General features: G+C 44.6%; 1 protein-coding gene across 7 annotated transcripts in view; it reads left to right on the top strand.

Annotated features, from left to right (window-relative positions):
• The first annotated feature begins 311 nt into the window (after positions 1-311).
• Positions 312-17,904, top strand: part of GOLGA2 (golgin A2) — a 52,525-nt gene continuing 34,932 nt past the window's right edge. For 5 of the 7 annotated variants that reach the window (XM_061604028.1, XM_061604027.1, XM_061604024.1 and 2 more), the window contains exons 1-3: positions 312-587; positions 11,307-11,429; positions 11,907-11,987. In XM_061604028.1, coding sequence (XP_061460012.1) covers positions 327-587; positions 11,307-11,429; positions 11,907-11,987 — 465 coding nt within the window. In that variant the 5' untranslated portion in view covers positions 312-326. The remainder of the gene's footprint in view (positions 588-11,306; positions 11,430-11,906; positions 11,988-17,904) is intronic. The other 2 variants (XM_061604029.1, XM_061604026.1) reach the window with 1 other exon arrangement.

Below are 17,904 nucleotides of genomic sequence, written 5' to 3'. Positions count from 1 at the left end.
GCGGCAATATCCCATGTTGGGGTAACGGCCGTTTGTTTATTGTTCAGAACAAGTTATAGAATAAAAAATAAGATTCTTTCTGGGGGGAAATCAACACGCTTGCTGGGGCTGATGGGAGCTGTAGTTCAACAACATCTGGAGGTCCAAAGATCCCCTCCACCTGCAACACCAGTGTGCCTCCAGATATTGTTGGACCACAGTTCCCATCTTTCCTGACCATTTGCAATGCTGGCTGAGGCTGATGGGAGCTGTGGTCCAACAACTTCTGGAGGCACACCGGTTGGGAAAGGACAGACGACGGTGAAATGGCGGGAAGAAGGTAGCGCATGCGCCCGCCGTCCCCTGCGCCTCACGGCGTGCCCTGGCCGCGCCTGCGCACTCTTCTTCGCCAGGCGGAGGAGTCACCCAGACAGGTCGGGCCCGGGCGGAGCCTGCCTTACCCTCCGCTCCGTCGCTCGGTCTCCACCCACCAGCGTCGCCGCCGTCCACCTCTCCGCCCCACCACCACCGGGCTGACGTGGCCCGGGCCCGGCTCGGACATGGCGGACGGGAGCAGGCAGAGCAAGCTGGCGGCGGCCAAGAAGAAGGTAGGGCGAGCCCGGCGCGCTGAGGCAGGGACTGAGCGGGTGGCCCTTTGCTCCTCGGGCCCCGACAAAAACAGCGGCAGCAGGAGGAGGAGGAAGGCGGCTGCCTGGCCCTGGAGGGGGTCTCCAGGCCCAGACACGCCCCCAGCGCCTCTCTTTTCTTCCCCCCGCTACGAAGAGGCCTCCTTCCCCCCCCCCGAGGCTTAATGGAGGAGGATCCGCCTCAGACGCAGCCCTTGAAGGCCTGGAAGACGATTCTCTCTTCCCTCGCTCCCTTTATAGGCTTCGTGGAGAAGGAACCCCCCCCTTATTGAAACACCCCAGGCCTTCTCCTTGGGAGGGGGCGTCCCCATGTGTGGGTTGAGTGCTTATTCATGCCATAAAGACACACCCCTTGCATGGGAGACCTCCCCCCCCTTTAAAAAAAAATTAAATGCCTCTGATGCAGCCCTTGAATGCCTGGAAGAAATTCCCCTATCCCCCCCCAATAGGATTTACATTTGTCAGTTGCTTTTTATCTACGTATATCTATAAAGAGGCTCAAAGCGACTTGACAAGTTAAAATATAACAAACAGAAGCAGTTTAAAAACAGGCTGTCATCCTAACCCCAGTTTCCTAGGAGTAAGCCCTATTGAGTTCAGTGCAGCTGAACGTGATGATGATTGTGCTGTTAGTGCGTGTTAAGATTATTATTACTATTATTGAGTTCATTTGTTACCTGCTTCTCACCAGCAGGTCCCTAGGCAGGTTACAACAATTTAAAAATCAATATTAAAAAATGGTTAAAACAAATTAGAGTATTGCACACTTGAAGCCATGGAAGGGGTCCCCCTATGTATATTTAGTGTGTGGTTGGGGGAGAGAGATCCCTCTAATTACATATATATATTTAGTGTACAGTACTCTTTTCAAGAGTATTCCACCCCCATATAAGTTTTGTGCAGTTGGGAACTCTCTTACTAAATACTTTTAGTTGTAAACCGCCCAGAGAGCTTCAGCTATGGGGCAGTATACAAATGCAATAAATAAATACATACATTTGGACATACAATACAGTGCTTGAATGCCTGGAAGACTGGCTCCCAGTTAGTTAGAGAGTGTGTGTAGACCCTCCCTCTTATTATATTTCATAGACATACTTGTTGAGGGCCAATAAGCTGAGTCTGAATCCTAGCAAGACGGAGGCGCTGTGGGTTGGTGGTTCCCGAGTTTGGATAATTGGTCAGTTGCCTGCTTTGGATGGGGTTGTACTCCCTCTGAAAGAGCAGGTCCGTAGTCTGGAGGTGCTCCTGGATCCATCTTTGTTGCTAGAGGCCCAGGTGACCTCTGTGGCTAGGAGTGCCTTTTACCGGCTTTGGCTTGTAAGACAGCTGCTGCTGTTTCTGGACCGCGATAGCCTGACCACTGTTGTCCATGTACTGGTAACCTCCAGGCTGGATTACTATCATGTGCTCTATGTGGGGCTGCCCTTGAGCTTGGTCCAGAAGCTGCAGCTGGTGCAAAATGAGGCGGCGAGACTGCTCACTGGGGCAGGGTATCATCAACATGTCACCCTGCTGCTGCAAGAATTGCACTGGCTGTCCATTTGCTACTGGGAAAAGTTCAAGGTGTACAAAGCCCTGTATAGCGTGGGACCAGGATACCTGAAAGATTGTCTTACCCCTTAAATACCCAGTTGATCACTGCTCTCTGCAGGTGAGGGCCTCCTGCAGATACCATCTTATTAGGAGGTTCGTTCTGTACAATATAGGAAACGGACCTTTAGTGGGGCGGCACTTACCCTGTGGAATTCCCTCCCCTTAAATATTAGGCAGGTGCCATCCCTGCTATCTTTTCGGTGCCTTTTGAAGACTTTCCTCTTCCAAAAAGCGTTTTAAGTTGAGACCTATCCCAGTCTGCGTCTGTGTTAGAATTGCCTTTAATATGTCTTTTAATATGTCTTTAACCTTTTTTTAAAAAGATGTTTTTAAAGTTTTTTTTTAATGTTTTTAACATTGTTTTGTTTTAATGTATTTTAAGGTCTTTTCATGATGTTTTAAAGTGTTTTAGTGTTCTGTTTGCCGCCCTGGGCTCCTGCTGGAAGGAAGGGCAGGGTATAAATAAAATAATAAATAAATAAAAGAAATAGAATTGCATCCTTTGTGGGGGAGACATTTTATTATTATTATTATTTATTTATTACATTTCTACCCTGCCTTTCTTTTTCATGCAAGAAACCCAAGGCAGGTTACATATGGTTCCCAGGCAGTCTCCCATCCAGGCACTGACCAGACCTGACCCTGCTTAGCTTCAGCAGGGAGCTGGCCTTATGTGCCTTCAGACCATAGACTGGGACACATCTTAGACACATACCCTTTGAATGCCTGGAAGAAATGTGTGTGTGAGACACACACCCCTCCCCCTTATATTACAAATCTTGGACACATCTCTTGCGGGCATGGAAGGTTACATCTCTCTGTATAGGTTTAGTGGGGGAATAAGACACCCCTCTTATTAAGAACCTTACACACATACTTTTGAATGCTTGGAAAGGGAAAATTCTTCCCTTGCAAAACATCTCTGATACATCCTTTGAATGTATGGAAGGGGATTTCTCCCATATAGATCTAGTTTGTGAAATATCCTAGAAACACTGTAAACCCGTTGGGTTGGGGAGGGGTGAGGAGAGACTACCACCTTGTTAGTTGCTGTTGGTCACATCCACACCATACATTTGAATTACTCTTACACCACTTTAAGAGTTATGGCTTCCCCCAAAGAATCCTGGAAACTGTAGGTTATTAAGGGCTCTGACATCAGCACTACGATTGTCTGCATCCTTAACAAACTACAGTTCCCAGGATTCTCCATGACTATTATAAGAGAGGAGATACTTGGCTCAGCAATACTACATGTGAGAACGATCTTGGAATTGTTGATGATCACAAGCTGAATGAGGCAACAGTGCAGTGTGGCTGCAAAAAAGGCAAATGCTATTTTAGGCTGCATTAACAGACATATCCTTTCCAAATCGTGTGAAGTACTAGTTCCCCTCTACAGTAGGGCCCCGCTTTACAGCGATTCGCTAATGTGGTGGCTTTCAATTAAGGAAAGTCCCTGCATCAAGGCGCTTGTTCTGTTTTTTACAGCAGTTTTTTTCAGTTGCGTGCCATTTTGATGTCATTTTCGCATAATGCGTCCCATTATCATCAATGGGTTTTGCTTTACGGCGATTTCCGCTTTACAGCGGGGGTCTGGAACAGAACCCGACGTATGAGCAGGGCCCTACTGTATTCAGCACTGGTTAGGTCTTATCTTTAGTACTGCATCCAGTTCTGGACACCGCACTAAGAAGGATGCACACACATTGGAGCAGGTTCAGAGGAGGGCAACAAGGATAATCAGGGGACTGTAAACAAAGCCTGTGAGGAGAGAGTGAAAGAACTGGGTATGTTTAGCCTTGAGAAGAGAAGACTGAGGGAACATAAGATAGCATTCTTCAAGTTCTTGAAAGGTTGTCTCACAGAGGAGGGCCAGCATCTGTTCTCAGTCATCAAAGGGTAGGACAGGAATTATGGGCTCAAGCTACAGTAAGCCAGATTTCGACTAAACATCAGGAAAAATTTCCTAACTTTTAGAGTGGTATGACAATGGAACCAATGACCTAGGGCGGTGGTGGGTTCTCCAACACTGGAGGCATTTGAGAGGCAGCTGGACAGCCACCTGTTGGATATGCTTTAAATTAGATTCCTGCATTGAGCAGTGGGTTGGACTTGATGCTCTTAGAGGCCCCTTCCAACTATACTATTATATGAGTAGTATAAGGGTACTTTAAAGGTATAGTGTGGCATCTGTGACTCTCTCTGTTTTTGTTTTTGCTTAATTTAATTTAACAATTTCAGAAAGTGGCTTTTCTCAACCTTCTTAAACAATCATTTTTCTAAAAATGCACATATCAAAATTGCAAAATACACTATAAAATATTTCATGGGTTAGGCATGATCTGTTGGAAAAAACATAAATAAAATGTTAATAAAATGGAAGAGAAAGAAAAATGAAAAATGCAACAAAACCTAGTTCTCTCTGTACAACATCTCAGTTTTATAGGGAAAACTAATCATTTCCCCTCCCATAATTTGGAGAACGCATTTCATCCATCCTGCCCTCCATGCAAGTTGTTAATGATAAATTCTTTTGCCCTTCTCCAGAATAGAGAGCCAGTGTGGTGTAGTGGTTAAGGTGTTGGACTACGACCTGGGAGACCAGGGTTCGAATCCCCACACAGCCATGAAGCTCACTGGGTGACCTTGGGCCAGTCACTGCCTCTCAGCCTCAGAGGAAGGCAATGGTAAACCCTCTCTGAATACCGCTTACCATGAAAACCCTATTCATAGGGTCACCATAAGTCGGAATCGACTTGAAGGCAGTCCATTACCATTTTTCTCCAGAATATGCCTTTGTAATGTCTTTGAAAAGTATCAAAGGATATCCACTTTTATAGTTGGGAGGTCATTCTAAGGCTTAAAATCCATTTCCGGATTCCCTAAATCTTGCATTATTTGTTGATTGTCTAGACAGCACACATGTTTCCCCCAGTACACTCATCCTCCACTTTATAGATGTAAAAATACCGGTGTTCTACATATTTGACATGTGCCTCAGATAGCCACAGGCCTAAATGGATGATCTTGCTAGCTTTGCACTTCTCTTCTGTCCATGCTTGAAGGGGGCTGCATCCATTTACTGAGGTTAGTAAAGCACATCAGTCCTTAGTGCAAAGCAGTTACGACCATACCATGAATCATAGTGAAGCTGCTGCCTCAGGTAGGAAATTTGCATGCAGTGCAATTTGCAGCAAATTCTAGGCAGCTGTCCAAATGTTTGAGCAAAATACACACCCATGTGTGGCATGTGCTAATATCCAGCAATAGGGTGTCTGTAATGTTGCCACTGTATTCACATACCCATTGTGCAAATACCTCCAAGTATGATCTTACCAGTGTCATCTTGAAACCCTAACTGCCCCAGCAAACTTTTAAAATTTGTCCTTGAAAAGCTGGTAGTTGCAAAACTGGGGTAGTGACATATTCAAGTTGGTGCTTTATGGTGCTACCATAGATAATGTGCAGTGCACATGAGTTCAAGCTTAGCTGCCCCCCACTCTGGCCACTGGAGCTCTGTCCGGGGGTAGGAGTTTCCTCTCCGTCCCCTTAACAAACTACACTTCCCAGGATTCTTTGGGGGAAGCCATAACTGTTAGAGCCATATGACAAAGGAACCAATTACCTAGGGAGGTAATGGGCTCTCCAACACTGGAGGGATTTGAGTGGCAGCTGGACAGCCATCTGTTGGATATGCTTTAAATTAGATTCCTGCATTGAGCCGTGGGTTGGACTTGATGGCCTTAGAGGCCCCTTCCAATTCTACTATTATATGATTAGAGTAGTATAAGGGTGCTTTAAAGGTATGGTGTGGCTGTGGCCCTAGGCATGTCCTTTGAATGCCTGGAAATAAGGATTTGTTTCTGCCATTATTCTGCCTTCATCTGTGTCTCTCTCTCGTTTTTTCTTTTGCTTAATTTAATTTAACAATTTCAGAAAGTGCTTTTCACAACCTTCTTAAACAATTATTTTTCTAAAAATGGGCATATCAAAATTGCAAAATACACTATAAAAATTTCAAGGGTTGTTAGGCATGATCTGTTGGAAAAACGCAACAAAACCCCAGTTCTCTCTCTCCAGTCATCCCAAAGTGCAGAACAGGAATAATGGGCTCATGTTACAGGAAGCCAGATTTTGACTGAACACCAGAAAAAATGTCCTAACTTTTAGAGTGGTATGACAATGGAACCAATAACCTAGGGAGGTGGTGGGCTCTCCAACACTGGAGGCATTTGAGAGGCAGCTGGACAGCCTCCTGTCGGGGATGCTTTAAGTTGGATTCCTGCATTGAGCAGGGACTTGGACTCGATGGTCTTAGAGGCACTATTCTATGATTCATGCTAGAGTCTGGCTTCTCGTGTCACATGCATCTGCACTCGTGGTTTGCTACTCCCAAACAGACCACAAGAAGTAAGCCAAGAACAATCCTCGGTTACTCCTCATGGTTTCTTTGGAGAGAGACACACCACAAGCCCCAGTTTGGACAGCACGACTAGCCAGACTCTGGATTGTTTCACCTGCAGCACAGTGGGGTGGGGGTGGGGGTCACTACAGGAGCTGCTTTTTCCACACTAGACTATAATTTGTTTTAAACTATATTTTAATGTGATGTGTGGACTGAATCATAGAATAGTAGAGTTGGAAGGGGCCTATAAGGCCCCTGCTCAATGAAGGAATCCAAATCAAAGCATTCTCGACAGATGGCTGTCCAGCTGCCTCTTGCCTCCAGTGTCAGAGAGCCTACTACCTCTCTGTCGTATGGCTCTAACAGGAAGTTTTTCCTGATGTCCAGTCGAAATCTGGCTTCCTGCAACTTGAGCCCATTATTCCGTGTCCTGCACTCTGGGATGATTGAGAACAGATCCCGGCCCTCCTCTGTGTGACAACCTTACAAGACTGGGCCTGTGCGTGTCTTTTGAAGAAGTTAAATACAATCACCGTGATGTGAAAACCTCTTGGAGTTTTAGGCCTTGTTGTGTGTTAGGTGCCGTAGGGTTCAGTTTCAATGATCTAGTCAAACTTTCAAAAACTCCATTTCCTATTGCATCTCAACCAGTCATAACAAAAGTAGCAGGATGCAAATCCCACTATGTAGATACTTTTCAGATCACATGTAGCAGTCAACAGGGGCCTTCAGAAAGCATTCTGCGACATCTGAGGCTGTGGTAATATCACCAAATTCAAGTTCAAACCTTGGAAACACTTGAAGCATCAGCAGCATACAGCGAACCTGACAAATAATTAGTGAGAGTTCAAACAGCCACATAACTAGTATCTGATAGGCACAGGATGGTTGACAGGAAGAGTGAATTTTTAAGAAGAGTAATTTTTCATTCCTTAAGTATAAGCAACTTATGAACTAGACGTCTATGGAGAAAGCACACAAGCAAAATTGGAACAAATATTTCAAATTACTAGGTGCCTGCACAATAAGGCACCTGGGAATTTCTAGACACACCCACAAGGGAAGGCTAAAAATCCCACAAAGTATTACAACTTAGTTCTAACCGCGTATACTTCAAACTGCTCACTCACTACACAGGAATTACTTGTAACAGCCTTGTCATGTTGAGAATTGGGCTGTTAAGAGTAATAATCTGTAGCCCATGATGAACTAATTATGTTATCTTGGCAATTTGTGACATTCTTACCAATGGTTATATATGCCTTCAAAAAATTGTTTTCTTTCTTTGGCACATTTAAACGATTGTACCAGCTGTTAAAAACATGATCCAAGTACAATATTTAATTATTATTCAGTATTCTGTTTATGAAGATGTATTGTTATTCATACCCTAAACCTCAGGAGGTGAATAAAAATCCTTGCTATTTTCATCAATACAATATCTCTGTAAAGGAGGATCATCAGTATTTTCATTTCACAAATCAGGAATTCAGGCATTGCTTGCCCAAAAAAGCTCCCAAATAAGAGTGTGATCTGAACTCAGACTTCCCATTACTAAGTCCAAAAACATTTTTACAGGATCATGCCAAATCTATTTGGTATTAAAAAATGGGTGTTCTGGAAGCCTAATTCCTGTATAAATTGACAATTGCCCCCAAACATTTCACCAAACCATATTCTGCAAGCTGTTCCCCTGTGTGCATCAACTTCTCACATATCTGTTCAGTGTTCATTGTTGTCACAATAATAACTTAGTAACTTAGCTTTGCTGAAGTCGAGATATATTACGTCCACAGGATTCAGTCTACCTGGGAGGTTACCCGATCAAAAAATGAGATAAGATTAGTCTGGCAGGGTTTGTTCTTGACAAATCCATGTTGGCTTCTAGTAATCACTGCATTGTTTTCAAGGTACTTAAAAAACTGACAGTTTAATAATCTGCTCCAGTATTTTCCCAGGGATCAATGTCAGGCTGACTGCTTTGTGGTTTCCAGGTTCCTCCTTTTTGCTCTCTTTGAAGATAGGGACAACATTAGTCTTCTTCCAATCATCTGGCACTTCACCCATCCTCCACAATTTCGCAAAGATAATAGTGGTTCCAAGAGTACTTCAGCCAGTTCCTTCAATATTCTAGGATGCAATTCATCGGGCTCTGGAGATTTGAACTCACTCAAAGTGATTCCTTGACAATTTGTCTGTCAATCTTAAGCTGCAATCCTGCTTCTTCAACTTGTACTTCATGTTTCCCAGGAGGGTCATAGACCGTCTTTTGGGAGAAGACTCAGCCAAAGTAGGAATTGAGTGCTTCTGCCTTTTCTTTGTCATCTGTTATCATTTTGCCATCCTCGCTGAGTAGCTGAACCACCATTTATTTTCTCTGTCTACTATGGATGTATCTGAAGAAAGCTTTTTTGTTGCTTTTAGTATCCCTCACTAGCCTCAGTTCATTCTCAGCTGTAGCCTTGCAGACACCATCCCTGCAATTCCGTGCTACTTGTCTGTATTCTTTCTTTGTGGCCTGACCTTCCTTCCACTTCCTGTATGTGTTCTTTTTTGTTTTCAGATCATCTCTTAAGTTTTTTGTGAAGCCACATTGGTTTCTTCTGCTGTCTTCCACCTTTTTTTCTTGTTGGAATCAGGGCTGTGGAGTTGGAGTCGTGGAGTCGGAAGCAATTTTGGGTGGAGTCGGAGTCGGTAGAAATGTACTGACTCCTGCTTCAAAATAAATTTTGATTGACAATTTTTTAAAAATATAAATTCAAAATGTCAAAGAAGCTTCCCATGAAGTCAGCTGTAGTTGACCATTTCACCATAACTCAAGATGGAAAACATTTTGTGTGTCAGTGTATGACACAGGACCCAGATGAAGACAAATGCTGTGATGCCAAGATCAGCGCGTATTCAGGCAGCGATAAAAATGCTCCTATGAGAGCTTCCGATTTAAAAAGACATTTACAGCCCTTTCCAGGGCTGTGGAGTTGGAAGCAATTTTGGGTGGAGTCGGTGTCGTAGTTGGACAGTACAAAAATAGAGGAGTCGGAGTCGGACTCAAAGGTTTGGCGTACCAACTCCACAGCCCTGGTTGGAATAGCTTGCAATTGTGCCTTCAGAATTTCCTTTTTTAGAAACCCCCACCTATCTTGGACTCCTTTTCTCATTAGAGTCGCTTGCTTACTTACCATTATTTAGAGTTTATTAAAATTGGCTTTCCTGAAGTCCAAGGTATGTGTATGGCTACTCTCAGCTTTTACTTCCTTTAAAATCAGGAACTCAAGTATAACTTTCCCTCAGAGTTCCCGTAATGACCACTTCATCCACTAAGTCATCTCTATTGGTTAGAAACAAGTCAAGGATAGCTGATCCTCTAGTTCCTTCCTCCACTTTCTGTACGAGAAAGTTATCAGCAATACAAGTCAGGAATTTCTGAAGGGGCTGGGTTTGGCAGAATTTGTCTTCCAACAGATATCGGGTAATTGAAGTTTCCTATCACTACTACATCATGCCTCCTTGAAGCATTGGCAATTTGCTTTTCAAAAGTTTCATCCTCGTCCTCTTCTTGAATCGGTGGTTGGTAATAGACTCCAACCACCATGTTCCTTTATTTCTTGACCCATTTATTTTTATCCAGATACTTTTGGTGGAGCTACCAAGCTCATCCTCCTGTATTCCTGTGCAGGGATATATATTTTTAACATATAGCACAACTTCGTCTCCCTTTCTATTCCTTCTGTTCTTTTTGAACAAGTTGTATCCTTCAATTGCTGTATTCTAGTCAAAGTTACCACCAAGTTTCACTAATACTTGTCAAGTCGTATTTACTTTTTTGTATTAAGAGTTCAGGTTCATCCGGTTAGTTTCCCATACTCTGGGCATTAGTATACAGATATTGAAGAACATGTGATTTCTGGTCTGGGTTCCTTCCTACTGCTGTTGGGCCCTACTAGAGCTGTTCTCTCAGTTCCTGTTACTGTACATAAGCCTTTGTCGATTGTTACTTCTAAGTTTACATGTCCCTCCCTATTGAGATTCAGTTGAAAGCCCGTTTCATTTGTGGTGCAGGAGCAGCAGGAATATGGGAGGAGCATCATGGGAACTTTTGAGCAGGATGCACCAGCATACTGCTTGATCACAGTAAACCATTGTTTGTTTTAAACTATGGTTTAATGTGATTTGTGAACCAGCCCCTACACCACTTTAGCAAGCTAAAATAGAAAGAGCCAGAGCAGAAAACACAGTCAGAAAAAGATAAAGACCCAGAGTATTTACTGAACTTAGTGGTGTAGAGGCTGGTTCACAAATCACATTAAACCATAGTTTAAAACAAACAATGGTTTACTGTGATCAAGCAGCATGCTGGTGCATCCTGCTCAAAAGTTCCCACTGTGCCCTGTAGGTGAGAGCCAGTGTGGCATGGTGGTTAGAGTGTTGGACTATGACCTGGGAGACCAGGGTTTGAATCCCCACACAGCCATGAAGCTCAGTGGGTGACTTTGGGCTAGTCACTGCCTCTCAGCCCCAGAGGAAGGCGACGGTAAACCACCTCTGAATACCTCTCACCGCGAAAACCCTATTTATAGGGTTGCCATAAGTCAGAATCGACTTGAAGGCAGTCCATTTCCATTTTTTTGTATGTAGAAGGTTTAATTAGTTGGACTTCAAGTTTTTCTTTTTCTCAGCTGAAGGAATATCAACAGAAGAATAGCCCTGGGCCAACAGCTGGAGCCAAGAAGAAACGCAAAGGTAAAGAAGGAAGTAGACCAGAGACGCCAACTAATGATGGCAGAGAGTCTCCTGAAAACGTGAGTGGCTTACTTAACTATTTTATATGCTCCAAAATGTTTCATTTCTAGTTCTGCTGAAGTTCTAACATTGTAAGTAATTGAATGAGTCTGTGTGTTTCTTCTTGGTACAACAGCTACCTTGACCTCCTTGGAGGAAAGTTTGGATAGAAATATAATAATCGGCCGATAACAGATAAGGTCAGCTAATTCAGTGGAAATAAATATTTGGCTCCTCAGTTGTTTTCTGGAAATGCTTAGTAAGGATGTTTTTGGATTTGCTGTTGGGTTGAAAGAGTTGCATCCTTACCTTAAACAGATGGTACGCAAGTGAATTCCACTGTTTTCTGTAGAGCTTACTACCATCTTGGTGGTGTTAGGATCTCTGCCAGCTTCCTTTTTCTTATTCCTTTGGCTTCAGGAACCCATTGAACAATGTTCTCGTTCTGTCCCTTTTCTCAGCTGTTTCTCTTTCTCCTTTTCTTTCACCCCCTTTAGATTCAGAACATTCTGAAGGTGCTGGTGTCAGACCTTAATCGCTCCAATGGGGTAGCCATACCTTCATTGGACAAGAGGAAGGTGAGGCAGCATTCAGAATCTGTCCAACTGGCTTGCTGTCCATACTGCATGCTTCAGATCCTGTTTTAAAATTAGGGTTTTTCATAAGGGTGGGTCAAACAGATATCTCATTCTGGGATATTTGTTGTCAGCTGTGTGAATGTTATTGGCTGTGTTAACATTGAGCTGTTTTTAACTTGCTCCCCCTCATTGCTCTTCTGTGCATTTCCCTTAAAGTGGTTCAAATTACAAGTGTGAAGAAGGATAGCTTCTTGGATTTTTAAGATAGCTTTGCTTAGAGCAGCTGCTTTGGAATAATGTCAGGCATTTCTGAAGGGATTGCCACCCCCAATACTACTGTTTCCAAGGTGATGGTGAATGAATGCATATGTGGCATTGCTCACTGTGAATCTACAGGCTGGGCTTGACTTCTCTTCAGCTAGTGATCTTCTTTTGTCCTGTCAGTGTGTTTTTTAAGATGTACCTCATCTCAGAAAGACATGTCCTTGCTCATCTCTAATCACTGTTGGCCTGGGGGTAAGCTATACTGGCTGTTCATGCCAAATCATATTTTGATAGGTGATTCAACTTGCACATGTGATAAAGTCTGAGAAGTAGTATACACCCAGATATGCCTCGGCAGGAAATGCCTTCATATTCCTTGTACTTCCAAGGGCTGTCGGCATGCTTATGTATTAGGAAAAACAAGCTTCATTTTTTTGATGGACTTTGCTAGCCCAATTTGCATTTAACTAAAAATAAAAAGCTGGTGCTAATAGGAACCAGACTACTTGAGTTGGATGCATCTATGAAGGATTTTAAAGGCAGATGGAAATGGACTGCCTTCAAGTCAATCCTGACTTACAGCAACCCTATTAATTAAACTTGCGTACCGCCCCATAGCCGAAGCTCTCTGGGCGGTTTACAATAACTAAAAACAAATACAATTTAAAATACATCTTTTAAAAACAATTTAAAACACAATTTAAAACAATATAGAACACATGCTAAAATGCCTGGGAGAAGAGGAAAGTCTTGACCTGGCGTCGAAAAGATAACAGTGTTGGCGCCAGGCGCACCTCGTCACAGAGATCATTCCATAATTTGGGGGCCACCACTGAGAAGGCCCTCTCCCTTGTTGCCATTCTCCGAGCTTCCCTCGGAGTAGGCCCCCGGAGGAGGGCCTTTGATCATGAACGTAGTGTACGGGTGGGTTCGTATCGGGAGAGGCGTTCCATCAGGTATTGTGGTCCCAAGCCATGTAAGGCTTTATAGGTCAATACCAGCACCTTGAATCGAGCACGGAAACATAAAGGCAGCCAGTGCAACCAGGCCAGAATCGGTTTTATATGTTCGGACCGTCTGGTCCCTGTTACCAATCTGGCCGCTGCATTTTGCACAAGCTGCAGTTTCCGAACCATCTTCAAAGGCAGCCCCACGTAGAGTGCATTGCAGTAATCTAATTTAGAGGTTACCAGAGCATGGACAACTGAAGCCAGGTTATCCCTGTCCAGATAGGGAGTAGTTGGGCCACCAACTGAAGTTGGTAGAAGGCACTCCGTGCCACTGAGGCTACCTGAGCCTCAAGTGACAGAGATGGTTCTAGGAGAACCCCCAAGCTACAAATCTGCTCCTTCAGGGGGAGTGCAACCCCATCCAGGACAGGTTGGACATCCACCGTCCGGTCAGAAGAACCACTCACTAACAGCATCTCAGTCTTGTCTGGATTGAGCCTCAGTTTATTAGCCCTCATCCAGTCCATTGTCGCAGCCAGGCACCGGTTCAGCACATTGACAGCCTCACCTGAAGGGGATGAAAAGGAGAAACAGAGCTGCGTGTCATCAGCATACTGATGGCAATGCACTCCAAAGCTCCGGATGACCGCACCCAACGGTTTCATGTAGATGTTGAACAGCATGGGGGACAGAACTGACCCCTGTGGAACCCCATACTGGAGAGTCCAGGGTGCCGAGTAATGTTCCCCAAGCACCACCTTCTGGAGGCGATCCGCCAAGTAGGAACGGAACCACCGCCATGCAGTTCCTCCCACTCCCAACTCAGCCAGTCTTTCCAGAAGGATACCATGGATGATGGTATCGAAAGCCACTGAGAGATCAGGAAGAATCAACAGAGTCACACTCCCCCTGTCTCTCTCCCAACAAAGGTCATCATACCCAAGACTGTTTCCGTGCCAAAACCAGGCCTGAAACCCGACTGAAATGGATCCAGATAATCGGTCTCATCCAAGAGTGTCTGGAGCTGGCCTTTAATTCTAATTTAATTCTCTTGTATAATTCTTTGGAATTAAGAACAACCACTGGGGCTCAAATTTTGACTGGAGGAGCAGCAAAGGGGGAGGGGGATCATCCCTGCTCGTCTCTCCACTGTCTTCCAGATGCAAATTGCTCTCACAGGGACTGAAGCTTTCTTGGGGGGGGGAGAGAGAGAGAGAGAGAGAGAGAGAGAGAGTGTGCGCGTGTGCATACACCTTACATATTCATGTATGTATCAAAATCAAAGCCCCTGGTGACTTTTTTCAGTAAAAATAAACAGTGAAGTATCTCATAGAAGATGAGGAAACTGTGGCCCTCTAGGTGCACTACATCATCCCTGACCATTGATGATGCTGGCTGGAGCTGAGGGGAGTTGGAGTCCTAGCAACATCTGGAGGGCCACAGGGTCACCCCCCCCAAGCATAGTATGATTATAATAGAGCAGTTAGGATCCTCAAGCATGCATTACAATCTGAGCATTGCAATTAAGCGTTAATGAAATTACAATACCCGCACACTGTATTCTCATCCCCACTCCCTCCATCCTTATCTGTGACAGGAAGGGCGGTTGTTCCTCCAGTGGTAGCTTGTACCCGTTGAGACTGGTAGGGCAGAAGGTTTGGGAGACCAACAGGGGGTGGAGCCAGTGAGCCAGCTAATTAAATTTTAACCCCATACTTCTCCCCAGTGAGTTCTGCAAGGACCACACGGAGTCTAACCTGATAGGCAAGACTGGTTGTAAATAAGAAGGCAAGAAGTTCAGGAATTATGTCAGCCCTCAAACTTGCAGCAGCAGCATGTATCTGGAATCTCCAAGGATACCAGAGTCTTGCAAATAGTCTGGGACCCCCTTTCCCCCCTCTTCCATCTCAAATCACTGTGGTGTGCAGAAACAGGCTTCTCATTTTGGGTGAAAGCACACCAGCCAGGCTTTCTTGACTGGCCATTGGGTGTCAGTCTTGCTTCATGAGAGGCGTGGGAGACATCTCTAGGACAGGAATGCTTGCCTTCCCTATAAGCTACAGGAGTGGCCTGTTGGGGCAGGCTTTATTCCCCTCCCTCAGTTTGAGATGCCCCAATAAAACTTCTTTTGGAATGCAATGAGTGGGCTCAAGAGATACTGTGTGATTGGTGGGAAGGAATGTTTGCCACATCTGCGTGGCTAAGGGGGGGTTGCCTTTGTCTCCTATACATGGCTGTGGGTGACAACAGCAAAATGAAACCTCATGTTCAGAGGCAGAAAACCTCGTGAGTGCCACTGGCTGGCAAAAAGACAACTGGAGGAGCCCTTCACCACCATCAAGCACTGCCTTTCAGCTCATGGCAGCAACGGGGGAGGGGGGGGCTGCTGTGTTGACATACAAGCTTCTGCTCTAGAGGAGTCCGGTCACTTCTTACAAGATTCTTGTCACGATCCAAAATTCTCCTGAGTTTCTGTAGCTACAGCTGTGAGGCACATTTGTCGCTTACAGCAAACCGTTTCTGTTGGCCACACCTGGAGGAGCAACAGGTTGATCTGCTGATCCATTGCAAAATCTCTTTGAAGCTGATTTTAAAAAAAAGAAACCGGTTCAGCACATTGACAGCCTCACCTGAAGAAGATGAAAAGGAGAAATAGAGCTGCGTGTCATCAGCATACTGATGGCAACGCCCTCCAAAGCTCCGGGTGACCGTACCCAACGGTTTCATGTAGATGTTGAACAGCACGGGGGACAGAACTGACCCCTGCAGAACCCCATACTGGAGAGTCCAGGGTGCCAGGCAGTGTTCCCCAAGCGCCACCTTCTGGAGGCGACCTGCCAAGTAGGAGCAGAACCACCGCCATGCAGTACCTCCCACTCCCCTATGAATAGGGTTTTCATGGTAATAATAATAATAATAAACAACTTTATTTCTACCCCGCCCTTTTTCCAATAGGACTCAGAGCGGCTTACAACTAAAAGCAACACCAATTAAAACATACAGAAGTATACTATTAAAAAAGAATTAAACTATGAGAAAAATTAAAACCATAAAATATAGGTTAAAAACAGCGGACAATTTAAAATAATAAAGTCATGGTAAGCGGTATTCAGAGAGGGTTTACCATTGCCTTCCTCTGAGGCTGAGAGGCAGTGACTGGCCCAAGGTCACCCAGTGAGATTCATGTGAGGATTCGAACCCTGGTCTCCCAGGTCGTAGTCCAACACCTTAACCACTACACCACACTTTAGAAATAAATATAAATAGCCTTTTCTTGAAAAATATATATATCGAAACACGCTGGGAATAAAGAACAGTCCATAATTTGTTTCTTTTTGTCTTATGACTAGCTGAGTGGTAGAGCATCTGCTTTGTATGCAGAAGCTCCCAGGTTCAATCCCTGACATTTCTAGGTAGGGCTGGGAATATACCTTGCCTGAATCCTGGAGAGCTGCTGCCAGTCAGTGTTGGCAGTACTGAGCAAGATGGACCAATAGTCTGACTTGATATAAGGCAGCTTCCTATGTTGCTATAAAGCTTTATCTTTACTGTTGGCAGATGTCTGCCAAACATTGACTTGGTGAGTTCCCTTTCAGTCTACTGTTCTATTTGAATTCAAGGATCAAAATAAGCATGTTGGCTACAGAATCAGAAGGGAAACATGGAACCTGTCTGTAGGGACAGATAGCAGGCGTTCTCTTCAAAATCTTATTACGGGCAAAATACAATCCTGTGTTTTCGATGGGAAGCTGAACATTCCTGTCAATGCAACAATTGTAAGACAGTTAAGAGCTCCATCTCCCATGAATTTCCTCATCTGACCTGTGAGAAAGTTTGGCTGGTGGCAGGGATATGGAATCTGTGGCCCTCCAGACGTTGTTAGACTCCAGCTCCCAGCGCCCCTTGCTGGCTGGGACCAATGTGAGGTGGGAGTGTAATACCTGGTTCCTCATTCCTGGTATAAGCTTAATATTTCAGTTATTTCTTGAGGATGACATTTCATGAGGAACTGTGTGCTCCATGGAAGAACTTGGACTTGGATATGAGAAGCCCGAGTCTAGCCCCAACTTGACCATGGAAAATCAATCGGGCTCAGTTTTCCAGGTGTAACATTAAAATAATAGAAGCCTATATTCAGAACAACCTGGCTTTCTGAACACAGTATATTCAGGGCAAATTATAAAACATTTTTTGCTGTTATATATTGCCCAGCATGGTTCTCCACCCACCTTTTTATCTGCACAACAATCCTGAGAAGTAGGTTAGGCTGAGAGAGACTGGCTGGCCCAAAGTCACTTAGTGGGGATTTGAATTTAGGTCTCCTCAGTCTTCATGTGACACCATGCTGATTTCCTGTGCTAATTTATATTGTGGATCGTGAGGATAAATGCGTTGAGGAGTATAAAATGTTCCCCTCACGTGATTAGCAATTAGGTGAGAGGGAGAGTAGGATTGCTGTGCCTTCTGGTCCTGCCCTTGCATCCCCACTACCTGTTCTGCTGTCTGCATGTTGGCAGGGGCCATGCCTGTGAAGGAGAGTTTGCCCTTCGTGCATAGGCTCCGCTTGTCATATGGAACCCTGCATGATGAGGGTTCCATTTGTGTACAGACGTACGCCCCAAATACGTAGATGGCAGGGGTAGGTGAATGCTTGAATAATGCTAGTGTGAGATGCAGGGAGGTCCTTTACACCCTTAACTAAA

This window comes from Rhineura floridana, chromosome 20, assembly GCF_030035675.1.
Source record: "Rhineura floridana isolate rRhiFlo1 chromosome 20, rRhiFlo1.hap2, whole genome shotgun sequence".
Lineage (NCBI taxonomy): Eukaryota > Metazoa > Chordata > Lepidosauria > Squamata > Rhineuridae > Rhineura > Rhineura floridana.
This window is presented reverse-complemented; position numbering and strand designations above follow the sequence as displayed.